Genomic DNA, 25,430 nt, shown 5'->3' with positions numbered 1-25,430 from the left:
TTATTAAATCACTGTCTAGATGTGTATGTCACGTGGGGATATCTTATCTCTAGGGATGAGCAAGTGTCCTTGAGAAATGCTGAGTAAGGCCCAATTAAAGGCTATTTTTTGAAAATAGACCAATTGGCAGGATTCCACAATTAGCTGAAAGACAAGGGGAGTGGGCTTCAGTGGTGGGAAGCAGGTGTAGCGATTTAGCTGTATTATTATTGGTTAATGGCTGATAAGAAAAAGGTATAAAGATGGGGACTCAACAAAGACATATTCAGATGTCCTGCAGGCATCTCGGCTTTGTTGATTTGCTCAATAAAGTCTAATTTTGACTTCTGGAACTCTGGAACTCTTGAGCTTCATTTGCAAGAAAGAGATTACTTTTTTCCACAACATTCGTTGTATGTATTGCAACAGTTTGGAAATTAAGTGTTGCTAAATAGGTTAATGCTCTATTGCATTTGGAAATTATGTACCACTAAATCCCTATACATGATAGTGTTAACAAAAGCAAATGGGAGATAACAAAGCATTTACTTAAACAACCAGGCCATTTTAGCTTGCTTCTGCAAAATCAAAAATGAATGGCTGTTCTCTTCTTAATTTTGTCATTTCATCTGAAAATCAACATTTCTGTCATGACAACTCTTTGGAGATTGGTATGGTAATGGAGACTGGCATGTTTATGGATATGCCAATATTAATGTATTTGGTCTTGGCAGAATAGATCTGCTACGCTGCTGCTGCTGCAGAGCAAGTACCAAGACTTTCTACTGCCAGGGTCGCTACCAAATGAGTTCGACCTATAAGCTTGCACCATCTAGAGTTTCATGTCAGAACTAGGTATTTGTACAATTAAGTCAGTCTAGGTTAATTCATCTAATTGTGTGTTTGTGGAAAATAGTAATATACGACATTCTAAGTGACAGTTTATTAATGGGGGATTTGGGGGCACATATTTTTATTTGTGGAGGAAAAAATATTGATTTAATTTTGATGTAAAAAGATTACTTTAAAAGTTTTCCAGTATTGGCACATATGCCCCGAGTGGCATGTTGTTACTAGTGCTATTATTATAAAATGTATTACATATTGTAATTCATAGGGCTGTTTATTCTGCAATTCCATGAGTTAGATGTACATTTCAGACATTTCTATTCATTAAAAATTACATGCTAGTTTACTGAATTCAATTTAAATTCAGAGTGTTGCTATTAGAACATATTCTCAATTAAAATATGGACAATTAAATATGTATATATTCATATGCCTGTATATAAGTCATAGAATAAATTTACCTTCCAGATAAATTTTGCTTTGTCTGTCATCGGTTATTGAATATAGAATAGAATAGTTGAGTATTTTATATTAATGATACTTTGATCTTACTGCAGTAGTGGGGTAAAATTTCATCTCTGAATAATTTGACATTTTTTGCTATGACAAAAAAAAAGAAGCAAACACATTCCCTTCCCTTAAGAACACATTGGCTGATGCATCATCATCCTGCACATGCTAAACTTATTTAAATATGTTACAATTTAGAAGTAAACGAACAATGTTCTTAAGGAGTACATCTTCCCGATCATCCCCAAAATCTTTTATCTGTTTTCTACTTTACTAAATGTAGATTTGTTTGAATGTGTTGGTTGTGTGTCCTGTTTCTCCCTGGACTTACCTCTGCATAACGTTACATCAGTACTGAGCAAATTTATATCTTGGTCTTCTATCCTGACCTGTTTGGATTGGATTCTGGAATATTCTATATTGCCCCATCTAGAACACCAAACAAGTTGTGTCTATCCCATATTTGCTTGTGGCAAAATGTTGTTCCATTTGTGGTTGTTTACTGTGCGTAGCCATAAATGTCTTTCCTCTGTACACCCTTTCAGTGCCCAAAATATGACTTCCCTTTACCTCCTTACTTGAGAAAAGAGAAAATATTGATGGATAGAATATTATGGTTACAGATGCTGCCACTCAATGGGGTCAGATATTTAGGCGTCAGAAATGCCCAGTCTGGTGTGGAGGTGGAAAATAGGGCTAGAAAGGATGCTGTGAATGAGACTATGATTGCCACTATGAAGCAGACAATTTTGGTTGGCTGACTACAGTTTACTTTGGATGAGTCACATGCATGTCTGTCTCTACTACTTAAGGTGAAAGAATGAAGTTGGTGGAAGAGGATGATTTTCTTCACTGAAAAAACCTTACCTTACTGTCTACTGTCTCAGAATGGTGTAGTTACAGCATCTACCAGCAAGGGTTAAGGTTTGCAACCCCTCCATCCAAACATCTGGCTCTGTTCTGATGACGTCCACTTTTTTCACTTAACACTTTCCTTATCATTGACAAGTTTTTCCAGCAATCTGTGTTTTCACTGTTATACGGCAGGGGGCGCTGTTACGAATCCTCTGAAATAGTGCAGCATCTCCATTTGCAAAAACAAGCAAAGAAGAAGATCTGTGTAAATCAGGCTCGGATAGAAGTTGTTTAGCTTTTCAAGTATCTAACTACTTTTTCCAGCAAGTAGCGGTGACCAAAAGCTGCATTACGTTTTACGTTTTGCAGCGCAGCGTCTTCTTCGGTCCCAAACAAAAATTGTGCATTACCGTCATCTTTTGTTTCATCGCGCATCTTGCGGCTTTACCGTTCACTGAGTAGAGATGGTGTGATATTTCACATGAATCGACTAGGAAATGTCATACTTTTTTACGTAATTTATGCAAACCAAAGATTAAAGCACTTTTTGCGTCTAAGACTTCAAGCACAAACAGGTGAATAATAGTCTTTTTAAATTGATTAATTGTCCTGCTATTGCACTCTATTTCTGATTTTATGATGACCCAACACAGTTTTATAATGAACCTAAAAGATGTTTGTGCCATTGCTTTGGCAAAGCAATCTGTCAATCGAACAGAAAACCAAAATCGCGATATAGCTTATTGTGATTTTCTCACAGCTGTGATCTAATTAAATCGATTGCTAGAATGAAGCTAGAGTAAAATGCTTGTTGTTGTTGTTGTTGTTGTTGTTGTTTAAAAGCAGAAACTCTTCTTTTTTTTGAAAATTACATGTTCAGATTTCGGGTCATGAAAGTTTTGTGAATATGATCAAAAATGCTGGCACTGACTGGCCACCTAAAAATAAAATGCTGGGGAAAACGTTTCATATTATGGGCTTTTTTTTTTTTTTTACTTTAAATGTTTCCCATTTTACGTTATTGATGAACCTGGATTTTCCTGTCATTCTTTTGAACGTGTTTTTGTTTTATATTAGTCCTTATTTTCTTAACAATGGGTAAAGACAGACATCTTATATAGGGCTCATTGTCAGTGTTAAAATTCGTTTTCAGCTTGGACAGCTTTACTCTTTTTGCTGTTGTAATGAGATAACTAAACATCTTTTCAAAGATCTTGAGTTAACTAGGTATTTTTACGTTTTAGCATTTAAAGCATTTAAAGCTCAGACAACAAAACTGCAGCACTCGATTGTAATCATATTGCATAATGCATCATATTTCAGCTATTTAAAAACGTTCCATTCATGTCCTCCTTTCTCATCCAAGGACATTTCTGCTGTTCTTTTATCATATCTTTATCGTCTCTATTTTTTTTTTTTTTGTTTTTTTTTTTAACTCTGCCTTTCTGGAATTTAAAAAAAAAAAAAAAAAAAAAAATTGCTATGAGATTCTGGTCTCATTATCATATCCAAACATGGCAGTTGAGAGTCACTCAACCATTCAGTCGTAAGATAAAAGACATGCTATTCATTTCATTAATTTTGGATTTTGGCCTGGCCATTTGGAAAATATTGTGATTTAATTTAATGAAATCCTGCCTGGCTACTGTGCTTATATAAGTATAAAATGTTGACTGCCGTGTACCGTGAAAGGTAAATGTTTTTAGACAAAAAAAGAAAATGTTGATTTAATGCCTAAATTAGTGCTACTGCATGCGAGTCAAGCTAGAGGACGTTTTTATATTTATCCATCTTGATTAATGTCAGTCTAACTTCCAACTACACTTCTTCATGAATGTTAAATATCAGGTTCAAATGACACCCTTAGTATTCCAATTCATGATATACATAAGAGCAACATTTGGATCATCAATTACATTAAACTGTCTTAGTGAATTGACAGTATACATTATTAAGTCATGGTGGTCTGACATTACTGATTAAAAATGAAGTGTGTAATTTCTCTCACCAAATGTTATTGCAAAAAAATAACTACATGTTCTAATGCTTGCACTGCAATAAAATAACAGTTCATTGACTGAAGAAACCCTATTGGTTGAGCCAGTTTTGCTGTCTCGGGTACATCAGTGTTTTGATAGCTCCACAAAGCCACAGTGTTTAGACTTTTCAGGAGAAATCAGCCTACGAATGACTTGCATTTTATGCTTAGATAAAAGAAGGCACTGTAACATCCAAAAAATTACATACCATACCTTTGAAGAATGAAAACAAGCCTGTCTTATAAGGAAATATTCACTCTCCTGAATCCTGTTACAACCTTCAGCACTTTTCTATGTTCAAGTTTCTCTCAACAGAGTGCAACAGTAGGTTTCTTCTGCTATAAAAATCCTATTCATGTTTTCCGTAGATAAAAGTATGTCACACAGAGTTCATTGAGGTGTATGTTCCTGTAGATGCCACAAGACTTCACTGCCTATAATTCTGAAGTGAGATCCTCCAGCCTGAGAAGTTGTTGTTACCGAAAGAAATATGCTGTTTTCCAGTCGTGCCTCAGAATGCTTAATTGTAGAATTTTACAACGCCAATGTAAAAAAAAATAAAAATACTAGCTGCATCCAAAATTGCATTTGAGACCGTTAAAAAGTATGTTGTATATAGTATGACTATGGGTAGGATGAATAAAATTTGGATGTACTACATAGGTCATGTGACCTTCATCTTTTTAATCAGTTGTGTCGCTTCACTGCCACTTATAACTCATCGCCCGTGGCCTCATGGGATAGTAGTGCCATTGAGATGAATGTGAATGCTAATGGATAGTTTTTTCCAGAAGGAAATTGTTGAGCGGATTCTTAAACACCTCTGATTAGCCATTGTGTTCACGCACTCAACAGATATGTCTGTGATTGGCTACAATGATCAACGCTTCAAAAATGATCCGTCTATCAGCGGATATATTAGGGACCTCTGATAGACGCCTGCTTTTAAATGCTCCCGTGTGTATCTGTGTAAGTGCTCGGTGAAAAGCATCACAGACTAGTTATAACGTTTTTGAAGCGCTGATCATTGTAGCCAATCACAGACATATCTGTTGAGCACATGAACACAGTGGCCAATCAGAGGTGTTTAAGAATCCGTTTAACAGCGCACAAAATGCAACGATATTGTCACATTTTTAAAATTTCAGTACAAAGTCGGTACTTTTGACAACACAAAGTCATACATTTACTCTGTGCATGAAGAAAACTGTGTACTGTGCACAGATCGCATATATAAACCAGTGAATGCATACAAAGAAAAAAACTCCAGTCAGGTCTATCAAAGCACTGCAGACACTGACACCTTCCCTGAGAAGGAAATCAATGTACTACAATGTAAACAGTCACTGGAGCTCAGCTGGATAAAATCAATGTTGACGATCTCTTATCAAATGCAAGGTTCATTTTCTTTGTGTCAATGTAAGAAATATTTATTCAATCTTATAAGCAATGAAACTGACATTAATAACAAGCTTTGCAAGCTACATATTGTAACCTCTAAGGGCCTGATGTGGGCATTTTACATCTATAAATAGCTGCATACTTTGGGTAAATGATGATGATTATAATAAATCGGTGGTTCTCATATAACCATAGCTTATTCAGGAACAGAACGTCTAATTATGGCTGTGAGTAAGTCTTCCAGCTCTAATCTTGATTGGATATGTTTTGAACTTCAAAATATGGATTTCTGGACACTGTAAGGCGAGCAAAATCTGAGTGCTGTAAATGGGAAAGCAGTTCTTTGAAACAAGATTTTGCAGTTATTATGACACAACATACATTAAAAAAGGAAATAAAATATAGAAGTTGAAAAAACTAAACAAATAAACAATGAACTATTGTTTACAGTGAATTAGAATAACTGAATACACTATACCTAACATTGTATCTAACATAAGGAAAACTGTGGAGTCATTAGCTTAAAGAGGAGCTATTCTGCTTTTCTCCATGTTCGTCTGTCTTTAGTGTGTTGCTGTTTGAGCATGAAAAAGTACAAAGCATCTACAAAGTCCCTCCAGCGGGAGTTATTCTCTGTAACTCCCTGAAACACCTCCATTGTAGTCTTGAGTTTTCTTCCGGGAACAAACATGTCACAATATTCCTCATTTAAATAATTCCTACCCAAGGCATACACAGAATAAAGAGGCGGGGCCTGGTTGAGTTAGTAGTGTGTTGAAACTGGCGGTTATGGTAAGGGGCGGGGCATTTCCCAAACACACTCAAAGCACTTGGCCACACACTGGTCCAGCTGACCAATCAGAGCACATTGTGCTTATCAGAAGGAGGGGCTTCATAGAGACAAGAACTAAACAGGGGTGCATTTCCCGAAAGCATCGTTAGTCAACTACGGTTGTCCCATTGAACTCTATTAATAGCGACAGAACTTGCGACCATAGTTCGTTTGCAAACAACAATGTAGCTCGCTGCTTAACTACCATAGTACAATTCATCATTGAAGAAATCAACTAACTAGTCGACTGTTTCCCGAAACCGAATTTTCGCAAATTTGTCATTCAACCACGTTGGTTAATAATGTCACACAGATGATGGTGGAGTAATAACTTGTTTAAACGAATCAGTTTGAGATTGAATATATGCCAGATTTTTTGTTATACATTACGGAAATGGCATCTGAGGACTAATTCTCATTTTTCCCAGTTATTTTGCTTTATTTCCAGATTCAATTATAGGCTCATGTACTAGAGCATGTTCGCACATGCGCACTCTTCAAAAATGGCGCTTTAAATCTCTTGACAAACTAAAAGTCGTAAATGACATTTGTATGTATTTGAAATAAAAGATATAGATTGTAATGAATGTCAGCTTGCTTATTTTGCTCAAGATAAGGATGTATTAAGTCCACATGTCATGCAAACAAGAAGGTCTTCTTCTAACCACAGGTCGAGAGCTGCCGTTCCAACCACACAACTTTGCGATGCAGTTTGCGAAGGTTCATTGAAACTCTGGGTTTGGGAAACACCGACTCATACTGATAATGACAGAACTTGCAACTATAGTTAACTAACAATGCTTTCGGGAAACGCAGCCCAGAGCATTACTGACAGACTGGGAAGATAGAGGAGCTGCAACAATGTTAAATATGCATGAAAGCATGACAACCTGTTCTAGTAGAGCCCCAAAACAACATCAAGACTTTGTAAAAAAAGGGCATAGTAGGTCCTCTTTAACATTAGTTTACTATAAGCTCTGTTGCACAACATGGGAATATTACTGAAATGCAGCACTGAAAATTGAAAATCATTAACATCCATCTACTGCAATTACTTTCCACCATATTTGATGCCGACACCCTTTCATCTGTTACAACTCATTGATAATTTCAGATTTCCCACTGGAAAACTGTTGTTCATATGTGCATAACTGGAAATGATAGCATTTCTGGCATGCTGTAACAGCAGAGAGGACAGGAAATTGTAGAGAAAAATGGGAAATAATGCAAGCCAAATTCAGTGACACCTGCATTAGCATCACAGCTCAAAGTGGATGAAGCATGCGATGAGAGATTTGTCTGATTCCCAGAATCAGTGAACAAAACTATATTAACTATTTTCTGTCACCCTGAGAGAAAGGAAGAGCAGAAAGCAGGAGATGATTATAAAAAATGACCAGGGTTTATTAAATAATTTTAGATGCATATGTTTCAATTCTCAGACTTCATCTGAATTTCATCTCTATTTCGTCTGAACTTTGTTTGAACTTCTTCTGGCCAGAACAAATCCAACAAGTGTTATTATACCAAAGCAAAAGCAATGGAAAGTTACTGCTTCACAACATTGTCCTTAAAAACCTTGAAATGGAGACATTCACTTATCTCTTACTCATGAAGACAAACATCCCTTGAAACCGCACAATCATAAGATTAAATGACAGTAGCAAGCATTGCAAGAAAATAATAAAGATTAATAATTACATGATTAAATTTGATAATAAATTATAAACGATTGTGATTAAATGATTATAAAATAATAAAAAGACAGAAAACAAAACACAACACAGATGTACGGTCGCTCCATTGAAGCTACACACACCCATAGGTTATAATATGAGAATCCTAAGATCCTTCAAGATATTATGCATTGTACTTTTTGTTTACTTGGCAAAGCTTTTGTGAGTATGGACTATGCACTGATATTAAAGTGATAAAAATAGCTGAGTATCTTAGAGTTGGTTTTGTATTTGTTTCCCTGATATATTAGGCTGTTGTGGGGCCTGTTTATCACTAAAGAAACAAAATGTGTCCTTTTCTTATCGCTCAGAAAACGTACATATATAGTGTCCTCAAAAATATATCGGCATTAAGCCAGACTTAATATTCCATCCATGAAACTGCTAGTCCTGTATATGGTCTTTAGTTAGATGATAACATTTCAAATCAAGTGGCATCTGCAAGCCAATGATGCTAGAGCTTGAGTAGTTCAACGCATTAACTGTTGACACATTCCAACATTTGACAGCCAGAAAGAATCACAATACTTTTATCTTCATTTTTGAACAGTAAATATGTTGGTGAAAAATGTGCTGGTGCTATTATTTCTTCAAAAGAAATGACACTTCCTTTGATATTTTGCAGTAACAACAATCATACATTTTCAAGTGTGACTTAAGTGTCCAAATACTGTTTGTATCTATCTGTCGTCTGTATGTATGCATGTATCTATAATGATATTTTTAAATGAATGAAAGAGGCTTTAATTGCGCTTTTTATATGCAAGAAACTGCTAATCAAATGCTGTGGATGTAGTGTGATGCTGGGGTTGTTTTTATATAATAAATTTCCATTTGATAAGTTATACTACTTATTACATAAAATAATTAGTTAGACATTAGTTATGCTACGTAATCTCACATAAAATAATTACTTAGAAAAGAGGATGCTTTATTTTGTAATTTTGAAATAATTACACTGAAGGGCTTGACATAAAAGGATGAAAAACAATATGCCCTTATGAAGGTAAATAATACCCATGGTAATCAACTCAAATTTTGTGTGTCTGTACAGGTCGATGCTGATGATGTCCTCACTAAAGAGGAACAAATCTATCTGCTGTTCAATGCAAAGAGGAAATGCGAGCGAGCGATCAAGTCCAAACATAAAATTACCGGTAAGTTTTAAATGTTCTATTCTTAAAAAAAATGACAGCATGCAGAGCAACAAACTACTAATCTCAGCAGGGCTCTCGGTGTCACTGCATAAACATCCACTGTCTCTGAGCGCTCTCTTCACTCTCGGTTCAGTTTAGCATTGCTGAAATGACATCTTTGATGGACGTAGGAGTTGTGGATACATGCGTCTCCATAGGGATGTGTGCTGAGGTCATGTCTCAGGTGCTTGACTGTGACTCTGCGCTACACCTCATCCAATCAGGTTGATGCTAAAATGAACTGGCATTGATTAAGTTGGATCTCTCAGCAACACTCCATCAGTCAGTGCCAAAGCCAACAGAATTCATTAGTTTCTATTACACTGTCCTGACACCTCGTTATTTAAGCCATTAAAAAAAAGAAAAAAAAAAAAGCAGCTGTCTGTCAGCTCCCTGTTTAAAAAAGCAATAGACTCCAAGGTGTAGATTTAATTTGAACATTGGGGGGTTGAAATGTGAAGTGTGAAGCGTTTTAGCGGAGTCCTGGGTCATTGTTCCTTGTGAGATTTATTTTTTTGTTTTTGTTTTCTTATAACCCACATGTGTAAAGCTGATTACTGCAATTAATGAATAATTAACATATTTTTGGATATCAGGTTTTTCCTACTATCAATCATTCAACCTGGTCTCATAGGTCTCATTTCCAACATAAATGAACGCTAGAGGCAGTAAAACGGCAAGCGCTTTTGATCGTTTTCATACACAGTTGCGATTACAGGGTCAGATTATGGATTAATAAAGACTCGTTTTCACGTCTCCTTGCACAATATTATGTTATGACTTCAAAACGCTTTTTTACCACAGTGTATGATTTATAAACTAATATATTTTGGACTTTGCATCGCTTAACCAGCTCCATATGTTTCGCTTTTCTAACTTAACAAGTTTGCTTGGTAGCTCAGCTGACACAGAGTTGTACTTAAGACGAGGAAGCCCTGGGAACGAATCCCGTGAAAGGCGAGTCATGGTAAGAGAGCTCAAAGCGAAATCTAAACAAGCTAAAACGGCACGATTACGGATGCTTTTTATGTCACATTTGCTTTTGTTAACACTATCGGGTAGGTTTAGGTGTAGTGTTGGTGGTACGTTATTTTAAAACGCAATGGAGTGCAAATTTCAAATCAGAACTGCTGTGATTCGTATAAAAACCAACGTCATAAAAATGTACCATATTCACGTTTATCTGTTCCTGCAAAAAAAAAAGAACATGCTTTTAGCGCCACTCAGTGGACATTTCACATCGAAACTGCAGCGACATGTACGTATTGGTACGTATTTTGCGACTTGCAGGTTTGTTTTCTAATGAGACTGGGTTGCAATCATCATTAGAAGAGAACACATTTTACACAGAGAAAACTAGCTTGATCCATAATTCATCAAGGTACTACGTACCATAGTTATTGTACTTGTGAGAATTCAAATAGGTTGCACATTTCATCATCTTATCACACTTTTGGTGCATACATGTGATTCACTCATGCAAAATGAAGTAAACCGCTTCAATCAGGCTGCATTAAGACTTGTGTATTTCAGATGAGAACCTTAGTGCTTATGATTAAAGGTCCGAAGACGTGATATATACACCAACCAGGCATAACATTATGAGCACTGACAGGTGAAGTGAATAACACTGATTATCTCTTCATCACGGCACCTGTTAGTGGGTGGATATATTAGGCAGTAAGTGAACATTTTGTTCTCAAAGTTGATGTGTTAGAAGCAGGAAAAATGGGCAAGCGTAAAGATTTGAGCGAGTTTGACAAGGGCCAAATTGTGATGGCTAGACTGGGTCAGAGCATCTCCAAAAGCTCTTGTGGGGTGTTCCCGGTCTGCAGTGGTCAGTATCTATCAAAAGTGCTCCAAGGATGGAACAGTGGTGAACCGGTGACAGGGTCATGGGCGGACAAGGCTCACTGATGCACGTGGGGAGCGAAGGCTGGCCCGTGTGGTCCGATCCAACAGACGAGCTACTGTAGCTCAAATTGCTCAAGAAGTTATTGCTGGTTCTGATAGAAAGGTGTCAGAATACACAGTGCATCACAGTTTGTTGCGTATGGGGCAACACATGGCACCAGGATGCACTATTGGAAGAAGGCAAGCCGGCGGAGGCAGTGTGATGCTTTGGGCAATGTTCTGCTGGGAAACCTTGGGTCCTGCCATCCATGTGGATGTTACTTTGACACGTACCACCTACTTAAGCATTGTTGCAGACCATGTACACCCTTTCATGGAAACAGTATTCTCTGGTGGCAGCAGCAGGATAATGCACCCTGTCACAAAGCAAAAATGGTTTAGGAATGGTTTGAGGAGCACAACAACGAGTTTGAGGTGTTGACTTGACCTCCAAATTCTCCAGATCTCAATTCAATGGAGCATCTGTGGGATGTGCTGAACAAACAAGTCCGTTCCATGGAGGCTCCACCTCACAACTTACAGGACTTAAAGGATCTGCTGCTAACATCTTGGTGCAGATACCACAGCACACCTTCAGGGGTCTAGTGGAGTCCATGCCTCGACGGGTCAGGGCTGTTTTGACAAATGGAAGAGTGAAAGAACTTTCGCTTTGACGCGTCCAGTTTAAACAGCTCGTTTCTGTACAAGTGGATGGTTTATTTTAATGGCGTCCCCGGATCGATTTGAAGGATTTTATGTTTGTTCGGAGCATTTGACTGCAGATTGTTTTGTAAATGAGGCACAGTGTAATGGAGAGTTCACTAAGAAACTTTTGTTGAAAGATGAAGCAGCCAACTGTATTGGATCTGACAGCAGCTGCATCACAAACTGCGTAAATGATTTCATAATGCTTTGACGGTAAATAATCGTTTTTTTCCACACATATATGTGTGCAAATATATTTGTGCAAAAAACTTTAGTAACATTATAAGTGAACCTCAAGGAACATATTAAAATGACCCCTTTAACTGATGACATAACTGAATCAAAATCATATTTTTACTTAGTGACTTGTAGTGTGAAGTCTGAATGATACATTGGCGTTGCAACATCAGAATAAAACAAACAAACAAAAAAAACAACGGCTGCTAAATGTCCCCAGAAGTTGCCCTGGAAAACAGCATAGCACAGTTCTGTGTAATCCCTTTTGGGTGATTTGCCACGCTAAATAGAGATCTGGGAATAGAAGAGTGTGTTAAAGGCTTTCATTTTTATGGCAACCTCAGTTTCCTTTCACTGTGGTCACTTCATTCCCTGGTGGACTGTCTCAAAGGATTTTTAAATAACCTTTTTTGGCGGACTATTGTCATAGCCAGACTGCTGTATTATTTTCTTCTCATCACAGGCTTATTTTACTTGTGTTAAGTCACTTTTGTCTCACAGCATGAAACAGTTAGGGATGTTTATGTCCGAACTGGAGTAAATGTTGTGGAATCTCGTGGTGTCAGACTCTCACACAATGGGAATATGTGCTAGACATTTCAATTTTAGATGCAATCTTGAATGAAACATGACGTAAGCTACAATACATTAGTTACACACAAAGAGGACATTTCCAAGACACCCTGTGCTTAAAATAATTATACATGGGTGAAGGATCAGATTAGAGTATCAACTTTCTCCAATGCATTTTTCATATTTATAGATAATGGTTTAAAATAAAATATGCTTATGATTGTATATGACGGTTTAAAATAAAATATGCTTGTGATTGTAAGTCACTGCGAGCCATTCATTTGTTTTCAGGCTTTTGCCTTTTTGCTAGACAGATGGAATTATTGTGTGCAGATGGTATCAGGACATGCTGCAGACTGCAGGTTCTTTCACTTTTCTCATTACATATCAGCTTGAACAGGACTTTATTTTACATTTAAAAAAAAATAAAAAGTGGAAATTAAGTGTAGAGTAATAAACAGGCATTTAATAGACCTATACTCAAAGTTGGATGAGGCCTTCGCGTTGATCGGACAGGCTGACAGCTCATATAACATTAACATGCTCAAAACTGTGGCTCCCTTCTTGGACCTTTGAGGAATCTTTTACTTACCAGCAGGATCAATACGGTTAGTGTAGCGGTGGGTTTTAGGGACAAATAAGGCAGCATCCATTTCTGATTTTAATAAATATTCACTAGATGTTTTTATTACTGCATACCGATTTACTACAATACACCGAGGTGCAAATCTGTCACTATTTGGACTAAATATAAATAGCATCTAATCATAACACTGCAGGTGTCATGATGGTCACAGAGATGTACTGATAATTTCACCTGATTGCTCAGCTATTTCACTCACATTCTGTATACATCCCAATAGAAAAGAAAAAAACTATTGCAACTTCTGTTTCATGCCAACTTTAAAGACATCTAATATAAAGTGGGACATTAATTTCTATCGAACATTTAACTGGTAAAATATGTAAAATGCAGCTGGAAATTACTCTTTTTGTGTGCAATGTCTCTCAAATGATTTTTAGCTCCTTATCCAGTGTTCACGGTTGACTGGAAAAGTCATGGAAAGTTATTAGTCAAAAATGTGTGAAATGAAAATGTATATTAGTGTCACAGTGTTTGGTTTCTTTATCTTTTTCTGTCTAGTTTCATGGTTTCATAGTCATATTCTGTTTTGTTTCATTGTGATGTTCTGTTTAGTTTCTAGGTCATGGTTTTCTTTGATTCCAATCGGATACAGAAATGATCGGATTTGGACAGACAGTAGCTGTGTTTCCATCCAAAGTTGCGAATCTAACTTGTGCGTAAAATGGAGATATCGCATAAAACATTTGCGAATAAAGCAGCGTTTCTATGTAGTGAGTCAAAGAGAACGAAATTGTCATTCTGGATAAACTGGCGCTAAATATCACTAAGAAAAGCAGGAGAAGCCTCTGTATATAATAATTTTCATATATAATAAATTATTTGCGTCTCGGAGCACGCAGACTAAATGCAATAAACATATTTTGCAGGAAGATGCCTGCTGTTTGGGAACGTAGTCTTGTAAAACGGTTCTTATTCTGAACCACTTTGACAACATGACATTTCAGAACAACCAAAACAGCATTTCAGATGCTGTGCAATGAAATCGGTCCACTGAGTAGTCCAGTTATGCCATCCCATCGCTAAGTCACATGATTTTTTTATGCGCATTGAGGAATTTATTTGGAAAATGTGTTTCCGTCGTAGTTTATGTGCATGTGTTCTTATTGGATAACAAATGTATCCAACTCAAACATTCGTATATGTTTTTTTTTTTTAGAATTTATGCACATTTTGGTGTTTCTATCCAGCAGTTTTTTTGTGATATCCCAAAATGTGCAAAAAAATAGGTGGAGCTACTGTGAACTAGAGTTGTCAAAGGTACCGACTTCGATACCAAGTCGATGTGATGCTTTGAGCACTGTTGAGCAGATTTGTAAACACCTCTGATTGGCAATCGTGTTGACATGCTCAGCATGTATGTCTGTGATTGGCTACAGTGATCAACGCCTAGGAGTGTTTGAAAGCACACAGAAGTGTTTGAATTTGAAAGCATGAGCGTTTGAAAGCAGGTGTTTATCAGCGGACCAGTCCACTGATAAATGCCTGCTTTCAAACGCTCCCGTGTGTTTCTGTGTAAGCGCTCAGTGAAGAGCGTGAAAGATGTCTATTTATAACATGATTTTGAAACGTTGATTATTGTAGCCAAACACAGACATATATGTTGAGCTCGTCAACACAACGGCCAATCAGAGGTGTTAACGAATCCGCTCAACAGTGCTCAAAGTGTCACATTTTTTAAATTTCAGTATCGATTTGGTATCAAAGTCGGTACTTTTGACAATACTAGTGTGAACACTGCCCTAGTCACTGTCTTTGAGTTCTCGTTTGTTATCATGGTTTCTAATTAGTTCTCACCTGCTCCCTGTTTCTTTGATTGCCTGTCTCTATGTTTATAAGCCCTGTTTCTTCAGTTCAGTGTCCCACATTAAAGTTAATGCTATATTGTAGTGGTATATCGCTCTATGTGTTTATTAAAGTTTCTTGGTTATTCAGTCATTCTGTGTCACTCATCTCACTTTTGGAAAAGTTGCACTCTACCCGTGACAATTAGTAGCTCTGGTTTATTTAAATGAAAAAGAAACAGAAGTGAAGATTATACAGCAGCCATGATTTGCCCATGACTGTGTTTATGCAGTAATGCTAGTCCAGTCCTGCTCAATGTTGAGTTGTTCTGAACTAAAGTCTTGAGTTGATCTAGCAGCAGAGAGTTGTCATGAGGGGTTTAGGAGGCAGTAGATGTTCTCCTATTAGAGGCCACTGATCTCAATGTAGCTGGACGCTGATGCTAAGCAGAGCTCTGGCACTCAAGTGACTTCTCATTCAGATGCAGTCAATGTTAGCTTGTCTGAGCTCTGTCACACTAAATGCCTCTCGACATCTCTTTCGTGTCACTGCCAAGACGGACAACTGTGCTCTTTTCACTCTTTCAAAACCATTTCCAGTGTCTCATCTACTTTGGAAATGATGAATAACAGACAGGAATAATTATAATATACAGTGGGGTCCAAAAGTCTGAGACCACTAGTCTATTTTGCATTTTTCAAGGCTGAGTGGAGATATCGCGATTTCAAACAAATAAGTTGCTACAGTTTTGCGAAACAGTCGTGATTAGCAGGTAATTTCTCTAATGATGCATCATACTGTGATGGTTCTGCAGCGAGTTACGGAAAACGTATCCCTGAAATCTGAATTGAACTATAAACTTCATAATTCTATTTATTTATTTATTTATTTCAGAATTGCTTAGAATTTTGATACATTGACTTTTCCAGTTTTGTATAGTTTTTATACCAGTACTGAAACAATTACCTTGAATTTCTTAGAATTATGATAGATAAACCTTTTTGTCCCCTTTGGAAATATACCTTTTGCTTTAATAACAGCAGCACTCAAGCTGGCATAACTCCGTAAGTTATCCTTTATATTTGCTTGTTTGATTATTGATCTGCAAATAATGTCTTAAAGTGGTCATGAACTGCATTATTTTATTATTTTATATTGTTTCTTGGGGTGCACTTATAATGATAGTATGATTTTTATATCAAAAATGGTCATAATTTAGAAATAAAAGGCTATTTTCCTACCCTGATTTTAGCCTCTGATTTGAACACTCTGATTTAAGGGGCGTGTCTGCTGTGAGACTTCAGTGTAAATGCCTACTGCTGTGATTGGCTAACATCTTTGCATATGAAATAGTATTACATGTGGAACTCTCGAAAACTTTTAGCACGTATTTACTATTACAGTCCTGAAGGTTTACTAATCGTGAAAAGCGTTGATTATAGCATTATATTGAGATCGTGGCATGAAAGGTTGCAGTGATGAGCATGTAGCTGATCACAGACATGTTGGTGAGCGCATGAAAGCAGTGCAAACATGATTTACAAAAGAGATTTGTTGAATCTGACAGGAGTTTTGTCGCAAGTCCAGAACTCAGTCACTGACAAACTTGCGCTGTTTGATTGACAGCTCTAGCGATGCTAAAGGGAGCGTTCTTTAATCGCTTTCTATATATAATCACAGTTTATTTAATCAGAAATCACTGGTGATTTTGGTTAGTCATGTACACATAATCCGTACATATTAAACGATCTGTAACAAAGCAAAAGTGACAGTAAAATCTTTACTCACGTAAGTGTTGCGCCGTTCCTGTCAGATCCAGTATAGAAGGCACAGCATTGTTTTTTAATTTCAGGCTCTCTGCAAATCCAATGCAGCTACTGTGTTTTTCCACAATCTGACACTGCACAACATTTGCGCTCTTCAAAGTTTGCAGCATAGTTGCTCAATCCAGTGTTTGTGTCACGTCTGTTGTTTACCTACTACTTGTCATGTGCGAATCAGTGGGCGGGGCTACAGTGGTAATGATGTAGAAGTAGGCGTTGATCTTCTGCAGAGGCGGTCTTTCACCTCTCTATGACGTGATAAAGAGGCACATTCCACAACGAGTTGTAATCTGGGCTTGGTTACAATAAAAGCTGTTTTTGGACTAACAAGGAAGCTTTCAGTTCTGAAACTTACAGTATATTCTTGTAGTATGATGACCTTAATTCATGACCCCTTTAAATTGGATATAGTTCTTATTTATATTATATCATAACTATTCTTATTTTACATTTTTCAAAAAACTAAAAAAAATTTTATGTCCATGCAGGCTTAAATTTTTCCTTTTTTTTTTCTTCATCTCAGACTCCATTGTGCGTTATATAATACAGATTTAATGACTGAACATCTTAGAGGTATATAACAGTTTTTTTCTTTACATATAAATGCAACCAAATAATCTGTTAGTAACTGGATTGATGGTTCAGTCAGACTGAAAAGCCTTCATGCAAACACCTCAATCGATCCGATTAAACTCAATTCAAATGAGTGCAAATAACCCATCTTGTCGGCAAAGGCTAATTACGCTAACTATCGACTGGTTGAGCCTGACAAAACAGCGGCATGGCAAGTAAGGACAGTGACATTACCTTACAACCCAAGTCCAAATCCGCCTATCAGATCCCATTCTTCTCACGTTTCCCATCACATATCAATAAAAATCAATTATTCTAAAAGTGAAAAAGCAACTAACAAGTTTTTAATATTGAAATTTGATGTGGTGTCCTCACGTTGATCAGACACACTTGTATCATTAAGCCCAAAGTATCATTTTTGATGTGAATACTGGCGTACACATACAGTTGAATGCACAGCCTCTCAAAATATACTCAATATATAACCACAACTCCCTTCCTGGAGCTTCGAGGACACCTTTACTGTTCAGCAGGATCAATATGGTTAGGGTTAGGTGTAGGGACAGGGACAAGTAATGTCCCAATGAGGCAGCATCCATTTATGATACTAAATATAATCAAACACACTGAATATGTTGTTATTATTGCATACTGTTTTATAATATACTACAATACATTGACATGCATAGTATCTGCCACTGTTTGCACTTATGCAGATAGTCTCTGTTTATTAAAAAATACCTTACGCACATAAATATAGTTTTAGAAATCCTTATGTTAGTTCCGGATGGTCATTATTGCATCCAGAGAATAAACCTCAGATTCCCTGGCTGTAAGTTTCATGCAGTATTAGCATAGGTCAACTGCAATGTTCAGTCGTGAAGAAAAAAAAAAAGAATTCTGTTTTTATCAAATCTTTTCAAAACCCCCCAGTAATGTGAAGTGATGTTATATGTGGCAGATCTTGGGAGAGATTTCCTGCTGTCTGGTCTTGGCCCTGTGTTGTGGGGTGGGTGAGTCAGATCTGACCTGTTTACCTGATGACTCTGTGCTCTTTCTGGTGGCTGTTTCCTGACCCCTTTTGGAAGGGTGCACACGTCTTTCTGATCATGGACCAGCGGAAGAAATTAGGCTAAGCATGTTATCTCTGACAAAGAGTGTGCATGATGTCTTTTTCTGTTTTTGAAGTGCTGAGACTAGAAGTCACTGGTAATGGTTGCAATGCATTTTGTATTTGGGTCAGTGATGTGACACTTTTTTTAAAAAGTGGATCTATTAATTTATTTAAAAATTAAAAAAATAGCTACAAGCAGCAATTGTCAGTGTTCAAGTGCTTTAAGACTTTTAACTGTACTCGTAAAAAGATATTAGCCTATATTTTATGTAGCAAGTCTATAAGCAGAGATGAAAAAGACCATTTCAGGTAACTTACCATAGAAATACGTTTTTAATATTTATAACTGTTGTATTGCCACCTATTGCCCATTCTCCATAAAAGTTTGCATGCCTCTTTAGAATCATGGTCACTATTTTAACGATCTAAGCACATGGTCTGAAGTGCATGGCGCAGGAGCACTTAGAATAGGGAATCCTATGTCTGAATCCTCTTTTGCTAGTTTAACGATGGAAAAAATGGTCGGCGCACCAGGTGTATGGTCCAAAAGGGTTGTCCCTATTCTCTTAATGAGCAATAGGTGTGTTTTGGGCGTAACGTTTTCAGTTGTCTCAAAATAGCAACACACCAACAGTGCACCTGAACACACCTCGTTTTTACACCAGTGCGCCGGTGGGCGAACAGATGGGCACGAGTGCATTTGCTATTTAAACAACATGGGCACTGGACAAGAAAATGATAACTGCATCGTGCTGAAACTAGCAAAAAAACACTTGCATCATGCCTGGCATCGCATTGCACCGGGTGTATGATAGGGCCCTACATGTCGCATGTTTCACCGATTTTCATGAAGTTTTCTTGAGGTTCTTTAAGTTTTGTTTGGGAATTGGCTTCTGGGTAAACTTTTCAAATGACCCTGTTATAGCCATCCAAATACTAAAGATCAAAATGCTTTGATACAGTAATATTGACCTTGGGAGTCCAGAAAATTGTTCGACACTAGGATTAGTTCGCAGTTGTTGTTTTTGTTGTTTCTCAAATATTAAAAATACAATTTTCTTTTCCTCAAATATTAAAAATACAATTTGACTTACTCCAATGGTTCTTGAGGCATAGTTGTTCTTAATGAGGAGCTCTATGAACACTGCAGTATATAAAACCATTTACATGCATGAAAAACGTTGACCTTGAAAATTGAACTTTTTATGATATGGCAAGATTAGTCTGTAAAATGTTTTTACCTTGAAAAATATGTTTGAAAGCTAATTTGAAAAGAATGAATAAGATATGTGCATTCACATATATTCAAGGTAAAGAAAATTATATTATTTTATGGATGGACCATTTGGAAATTTTGGAGTGTATGGAAACGTTTTTCAAAAACAAATGAAACCAATGAATTTGGTTTTCAGCCTAAAAAAGATTTTTCATTTTCATCATCTTAGACATCCTTGTTTGTTTATGACCTTTTCATGTGTATTTCTTTCTGTTCTGAAATGACTGGCTCTTGTTGTTTTGCAAGGTCTTTTGAAGCAGGTCACATCATCGTGTCAGAGCAATCCCAACAGTATTATACAATTTTGCAGCATCTGGGATTGTAACACCATTTAGCATGTAGTCTGTCAGCCTCAATGTGTAACACTGCACATTTCCTGTGTTTAGGCGAGTATGGTGGCTCATGGTGGCTCACGGTGGTTGTCGCCTCACAGCAAGAAGGGTTCTGCTTTAAGACTCTGCTGAGCCAGACGACCTTTCTGTGTGGTGTTTGCATGTGTTCCTTGTCTGGGTGTGGGTTTCTTTAGGGTGCTCTGGTTTCCCCGACAATTAAAAGACATGCAGCACAGGTGAACTGGAGACTGTAAATTGACAATGAGTGTGCAACACAGGCTCATTGGAAAAACATGTCTCTAACTAAATTTTTGCAAAACGCGTACCAATACATACAAATCACTTCAGTTTCCAGGCGAAATGATCACTGTATAGGCAATAAAACACAAACATCTTTTATTCCTTTTCACACAAATTATGATTACAATGGCAGATTATCGATTAATAAAGACTTTGCTATGACCTCAGAACACTTTCACCATAGTGCATGATTTTTAACGAATACATTTTGACGTTTGCATCACATAATCAGCTCCATATGTGTAACTTTTCTGATGTAGTAAACTTGCTCAGTAGCTCACCTGGTACACTTGAAATGTGAGTCACGATAAAAGAACTCAAAGTAGAATCAAACTAAAAATGCACGGTTGCTTCAGCAAATGTGTTTTTATGTCACATCTGCTTTTGTTAGCTCTGTCACTGGTTTATTGTAGGTGGTACATTATTTTCAAAGGTGACATTTAATTTCCAAACTGCTGTGATACGTACAACAACCATCGTAATAAAACGTCACCAGATTCACATTCATCTGTTTCAAATGAAATTGAACATGCTTTTTGTGCCACTCACTGCTGGACATTTCAGTTGTTAAATGTCGCAGACATGTCGTGTGTGTGTGTAGCCCTGTGATGGACTCCAGCATCACTGCAACCCTACATAACACAAACAGTTTGGAAACTGGATGGATGCATTTCCTTCCCCTTTTGTCTCTAACTCGAATTTTACACTAACCGCTCATCGCTGTCTTTCTCTCCATCGCCGTCAAAGCAATTCTCAATGTTTTCTTGCTTGTGTGAGGTATTGCCAAAGACAGTTCTGGCCCTAGTACAATAAATGCATGTCATAGCACATTAAGGAGATTTCCTACAGTAAAAACAAGTCTATTTTCAAGTATTCACCATCAAAAGGAAACGGTTGGCCGCTACATCCCTCCGTCTTGCTGAGTGAGGAAAGACACGGGGATTGATTCAGCAATGTCTTCTGCTTCGCCCCTGACCATGTCTTTTGTGGGACCACCCTTGACGTTTTATGCTGCAGTTTATGTGGTGCTCTCCACTAACCATTGAGCCAACTATTATTAGACCATTGCATCGTCGTGTTTGCTCAGCAAATAGTTAGCTGAGTCAGTTTATCTATTCTAGTCCAGGCTGGAGGTGGCAGAGCCTCCTCAACCTCAAGTCAAGGCTAGGCCTCAGAGCTCGCTGCACTGCGAAGCTCTTATTTGTTATTATTGCACGTTTGTGCTTCGGTTAAGACCAAGTCTCCATGGCGGGGCATGAACAAGGTTCCCATTGAGAGAGACACTGAGGTTTCGGCCTGGGTCGCACAGTGCCGGGATGTGGCTTCCACAATCCCTGACACTCTCTGGCCTGTGTGTGAAAATAGCCTGACGCTCAAACTTTGCGGTTGGGTGTAAAATAACACCACCAGATTGCTATAAAAGCTTTCATATATCAAAACCCCGGCACAATTCATGCCAGCCGCTCCGAATCTCATGTGAGAAGGGGGCAAGAAGATAAATATTATTCAGAAACCCCAAATGACATCATCAATACCCACAACCTCATCAGATACGTTTATAGCTTCCTCGTAACCTTGGATGTTGGGAAATTATATGTGATGATTCTGTGTGGAGCTATATCTGAAACCAGAAGGCTATTGGAGGTGGTCTGCGGCTTAATGCTCTATATGTAAGATGAAAACCTCGGCATTTGGCTATTGTTATTTTGGAAATATGAAACACACATGGCACACTCCCTCCAGGACAAGTGACCTGCAAAACAGGCCTGTTGTCTGAAACTCGCCTTTAATTACATTTGCAAAAATTGACAAGCTGGTCTCCAGGCATATAAAATGTGCTCCATCATACGCTTTGATTTTCCCTCTGAAAATCTTTAATTACAGGCATAGGAAAATAATGGATCTGCAGTAAAGCCATACGCTGAGATTTATCCTCAACTAGTTATTTGTGGCAAGTTGGGGGCAGATGGTTTCAATAACAGCGACTGAAAGCAAAGCCAGAAATACTAGTGTTGCCAAGAAAACTTTGGGGGAAAAAAAACGAAAAGGCATTTCTGTCAGTTCTGCGGGGAGAGAGGAACTAAGAATGAGATGATTCTCAACTGAAGCCTTATTTACTATAAATATCTAGTTCTGTCATGAAACTCTAGATGGCGCAGGCTAATAGGTCCTTAACGCAATCTGATCACTATGACATCATTTACAACACGGCACAAGCTGATTGGTCTCTGTTGCATCTGCAGCCAGTGAGCTGCTTCTAACTAATAATTTGGTTCAGTGTTAGCTGTAGACAAGCCTTCTTCTGAAATTTAATGTCTTAAGATAAGTGAACTTTATTATTATTATATTCCAAATCACAAAACATTGCAATGAAATTATAAACCATAAGCAAGCTAGCAAGAATATATGCTTTTGCGTTCAATGTCAAAAGCACTAAAAATATGGTAACATCTAAATTAACTAGTCAAAACATCACTGAATCAACCTAAGTACATTAATTCATACCAACAAAATTATTTTTTATGGGTTAATGAAGGCTAAAGAAGAAACAGCGACTAAACACTGCTTGAATGAGAACACGTTAAAAGTGAATGAATAGGCATTCGCATATCTAATGCTATCAGATAATGTATTCTTTGCATACAGTGCTTTGTTTAGCATACAATGCTTAGTTTTTTCAGCAGTGTCATGTAGGAAATACATAAAGTTCTAGAACATGTATTTGACCTTCAGATACTATAAACAAAATTCATGTACAGATGGAGCATATAACAAGCCAGTGCGATTCTATTCATTGTGCCTGTAAAGAAGTATGCGTTTCACCTTAAGTTACTTATAGAAGTCAAGGAGTTTCGATCATGCATGAGGAACAATATCATTAATATACTAATGGAGAACACTAAGTAATGCACAGAGTGAAAAAATGCAATTTGATTTCAAAGTTAGTTTCTCAGGAATGCAAATAGGAGAATAATGTTGTTGCTTATGAAGACTGAGTAACTAAACTTCTATGAATGAGAATATTGAGTTTTAGTGAAAGATTGTCTCTTCAGGAACCATTGACGTCACCTTGTTTTGGTAGGAACATTTACATCTCTTAAATATTCATGATGAGACCTAAAACTATTACAACTTCAAATATTATATTTAAGTGACTTTTTTATGACAACAGAGCAGCAGCATGTGAACAACGCAACTAGACAATATGACACGCTAATTTCCGATAAGGGCAGTGCTGTAAAAGTTGCTAGACTAGATGCATAGAAAAACATAGGCTTCTTTTGTAATCATAACCCCTGGTTTCGCAGACAAGGCTTAAGCCTAGTCACAGAGTAAAATGCATGTTTGAGCTGTTTTAACTGAAAACAACTTGCTCTGGCACATCTTAAAATACGTCAGTGCCATTGTTTTGTCTCAAGATGGACACCAGTACACCCTGCTATTAAAATGTCCTATAAGAACTAAAGCCTAATCCTGGCTTAACCTAAGCCTTGTCTGTGAAACCGGGCCTATGTATGTACTAATATAAGCTAGCACTTTGAATAAGAGGTTGACTTAGATTGATAACAGGCAAGGGTCATAACAGGACAGGACAAGGCAAGATAAACTCAACTAAAAGTGAGCGTACAAAACGTGTGGCACTAAACAATCAGGCCAACACAAGAGGAAAGGAAGCACAATATATTGAGGAAAGCACACAAGGATCAAGTGAAAACAGCTTCATGCATTCTTTTTTTTATCAACACTTAAATGTGAAAAAAAAACAAAAAAAAAAAACATTTTCAACAAAAAGTTGAGAAAATCATGTTTTTGTCAAAAGGATTCAGAACGATGATCAAAACAGATGGAGTAGATCAAGTCCATCAACACCTCCACAGTTTCACAGTCATTTCCTATTCATGGGTTCGACATTTCATTCAGTAACGTTAGGCAGTCTTGATTTATGTGCTGTTTAATGTTTGATGATCACTTTAGCTTACTTGTGCATAAGCAATGATTCTGTCGCTTCTTCTTCCTCACTTGTTTCTGGATCCAGAGATGCTATACTCTTTCAGAAGATGCACAACAGTGCCCCCTACCGAATAACAGTGAAAACATGGATTGACAGAAAATTGTGTCAGTGGCGGGGAAAGAGTTAAAGAGGCCATTTTATGCCCTTGATTTTGTTTTTGGGCTCTACTAGAACAGGTTTTCATGCTTGAATGATTGAAAAACACATTATTTTCCTCATATTCTCCATTGTTGCAGCTCCTCTCTTCCCAGTCTGTCAATAACGCTCTGTTTAGTTCCTGTCTCTATGAAGCCCCTCCTTCTGAAAAGCACAATGTGCTCTGATTGGTCGGCTGGAGCAGTGTGTTGTGATTGGTCAAGCACTTTGAGGAAATGTCCCGCCCCTTACCATAAAAGCCAGTTTCAACACACTACTAAATAACTTAACCAGGCCCTGCCCCTTTATTCTGCGTATGTCTTGGGCGGGAATTATTTAAATGAGGAATACTGAAACCCGGAGTTCCCGGAAGAAAACTCAAGACTAAAATTATTAAATAAATTATTTAATACAGTGCACTTATTGTGTACATACATGTTTTTACGTTGTACTTATATCTAAAAATACCTGTAAGCTGTAATTAATTTCTGTATTGACATCTATAATTACACTGTTGACCTTTACTTACACCTTAAACCACCCTTTAACCTAACCATACCACCAAACCTGTCCTAACCTACAGCATCAACACAATGAGTACATTGTGCCTGACTATTGTTTACATGTTTATT

The 25,430-nt window shown here is 37.4% G+C and overlaps 1 protein-coding gene across 1 annotated transcript in view; it reads left to right on the top strand.

The window, feature by feature from the left end:
* Window positions 1–25,430, top strand: part of pth1r (parathyroid hormone 1 receptor) — a 96,546-nt gene that overhangs the window by 40,170 nt on the left and 30,946 nt on the right. Inside the window, exon 2 of the mRNA XM_051916968.1 lies at window positions 9,256–9,358. Within this exon, the coding sequence (XP_051772928.1) occupies window positions 9,256–9,358 (103 nt within the window). The remainder of the gene's footprint in view (window positions 1–9,255; window positions 9,359–25,430) is intronic.

Source organism: Ctenopharyngodon idella, chromosome 2 (genome assembly GCF_019924925.1).
Source record: "Ctenopharyngodon idella isolate HZGC_01 chromosome 2, HZGC01, whole genome shotgun sequence".
Classification (NCBI taxonomy): Eukaryota; Metazoa; Chordata; class Actinopteri; order Cypriniformes; family Xenocyprididae; genus Ctenopharyngodon; species Ctenopharyngodon idella.
This window is presented reverse-complemented; position numbering and strand designations above follow the sequence as displayed.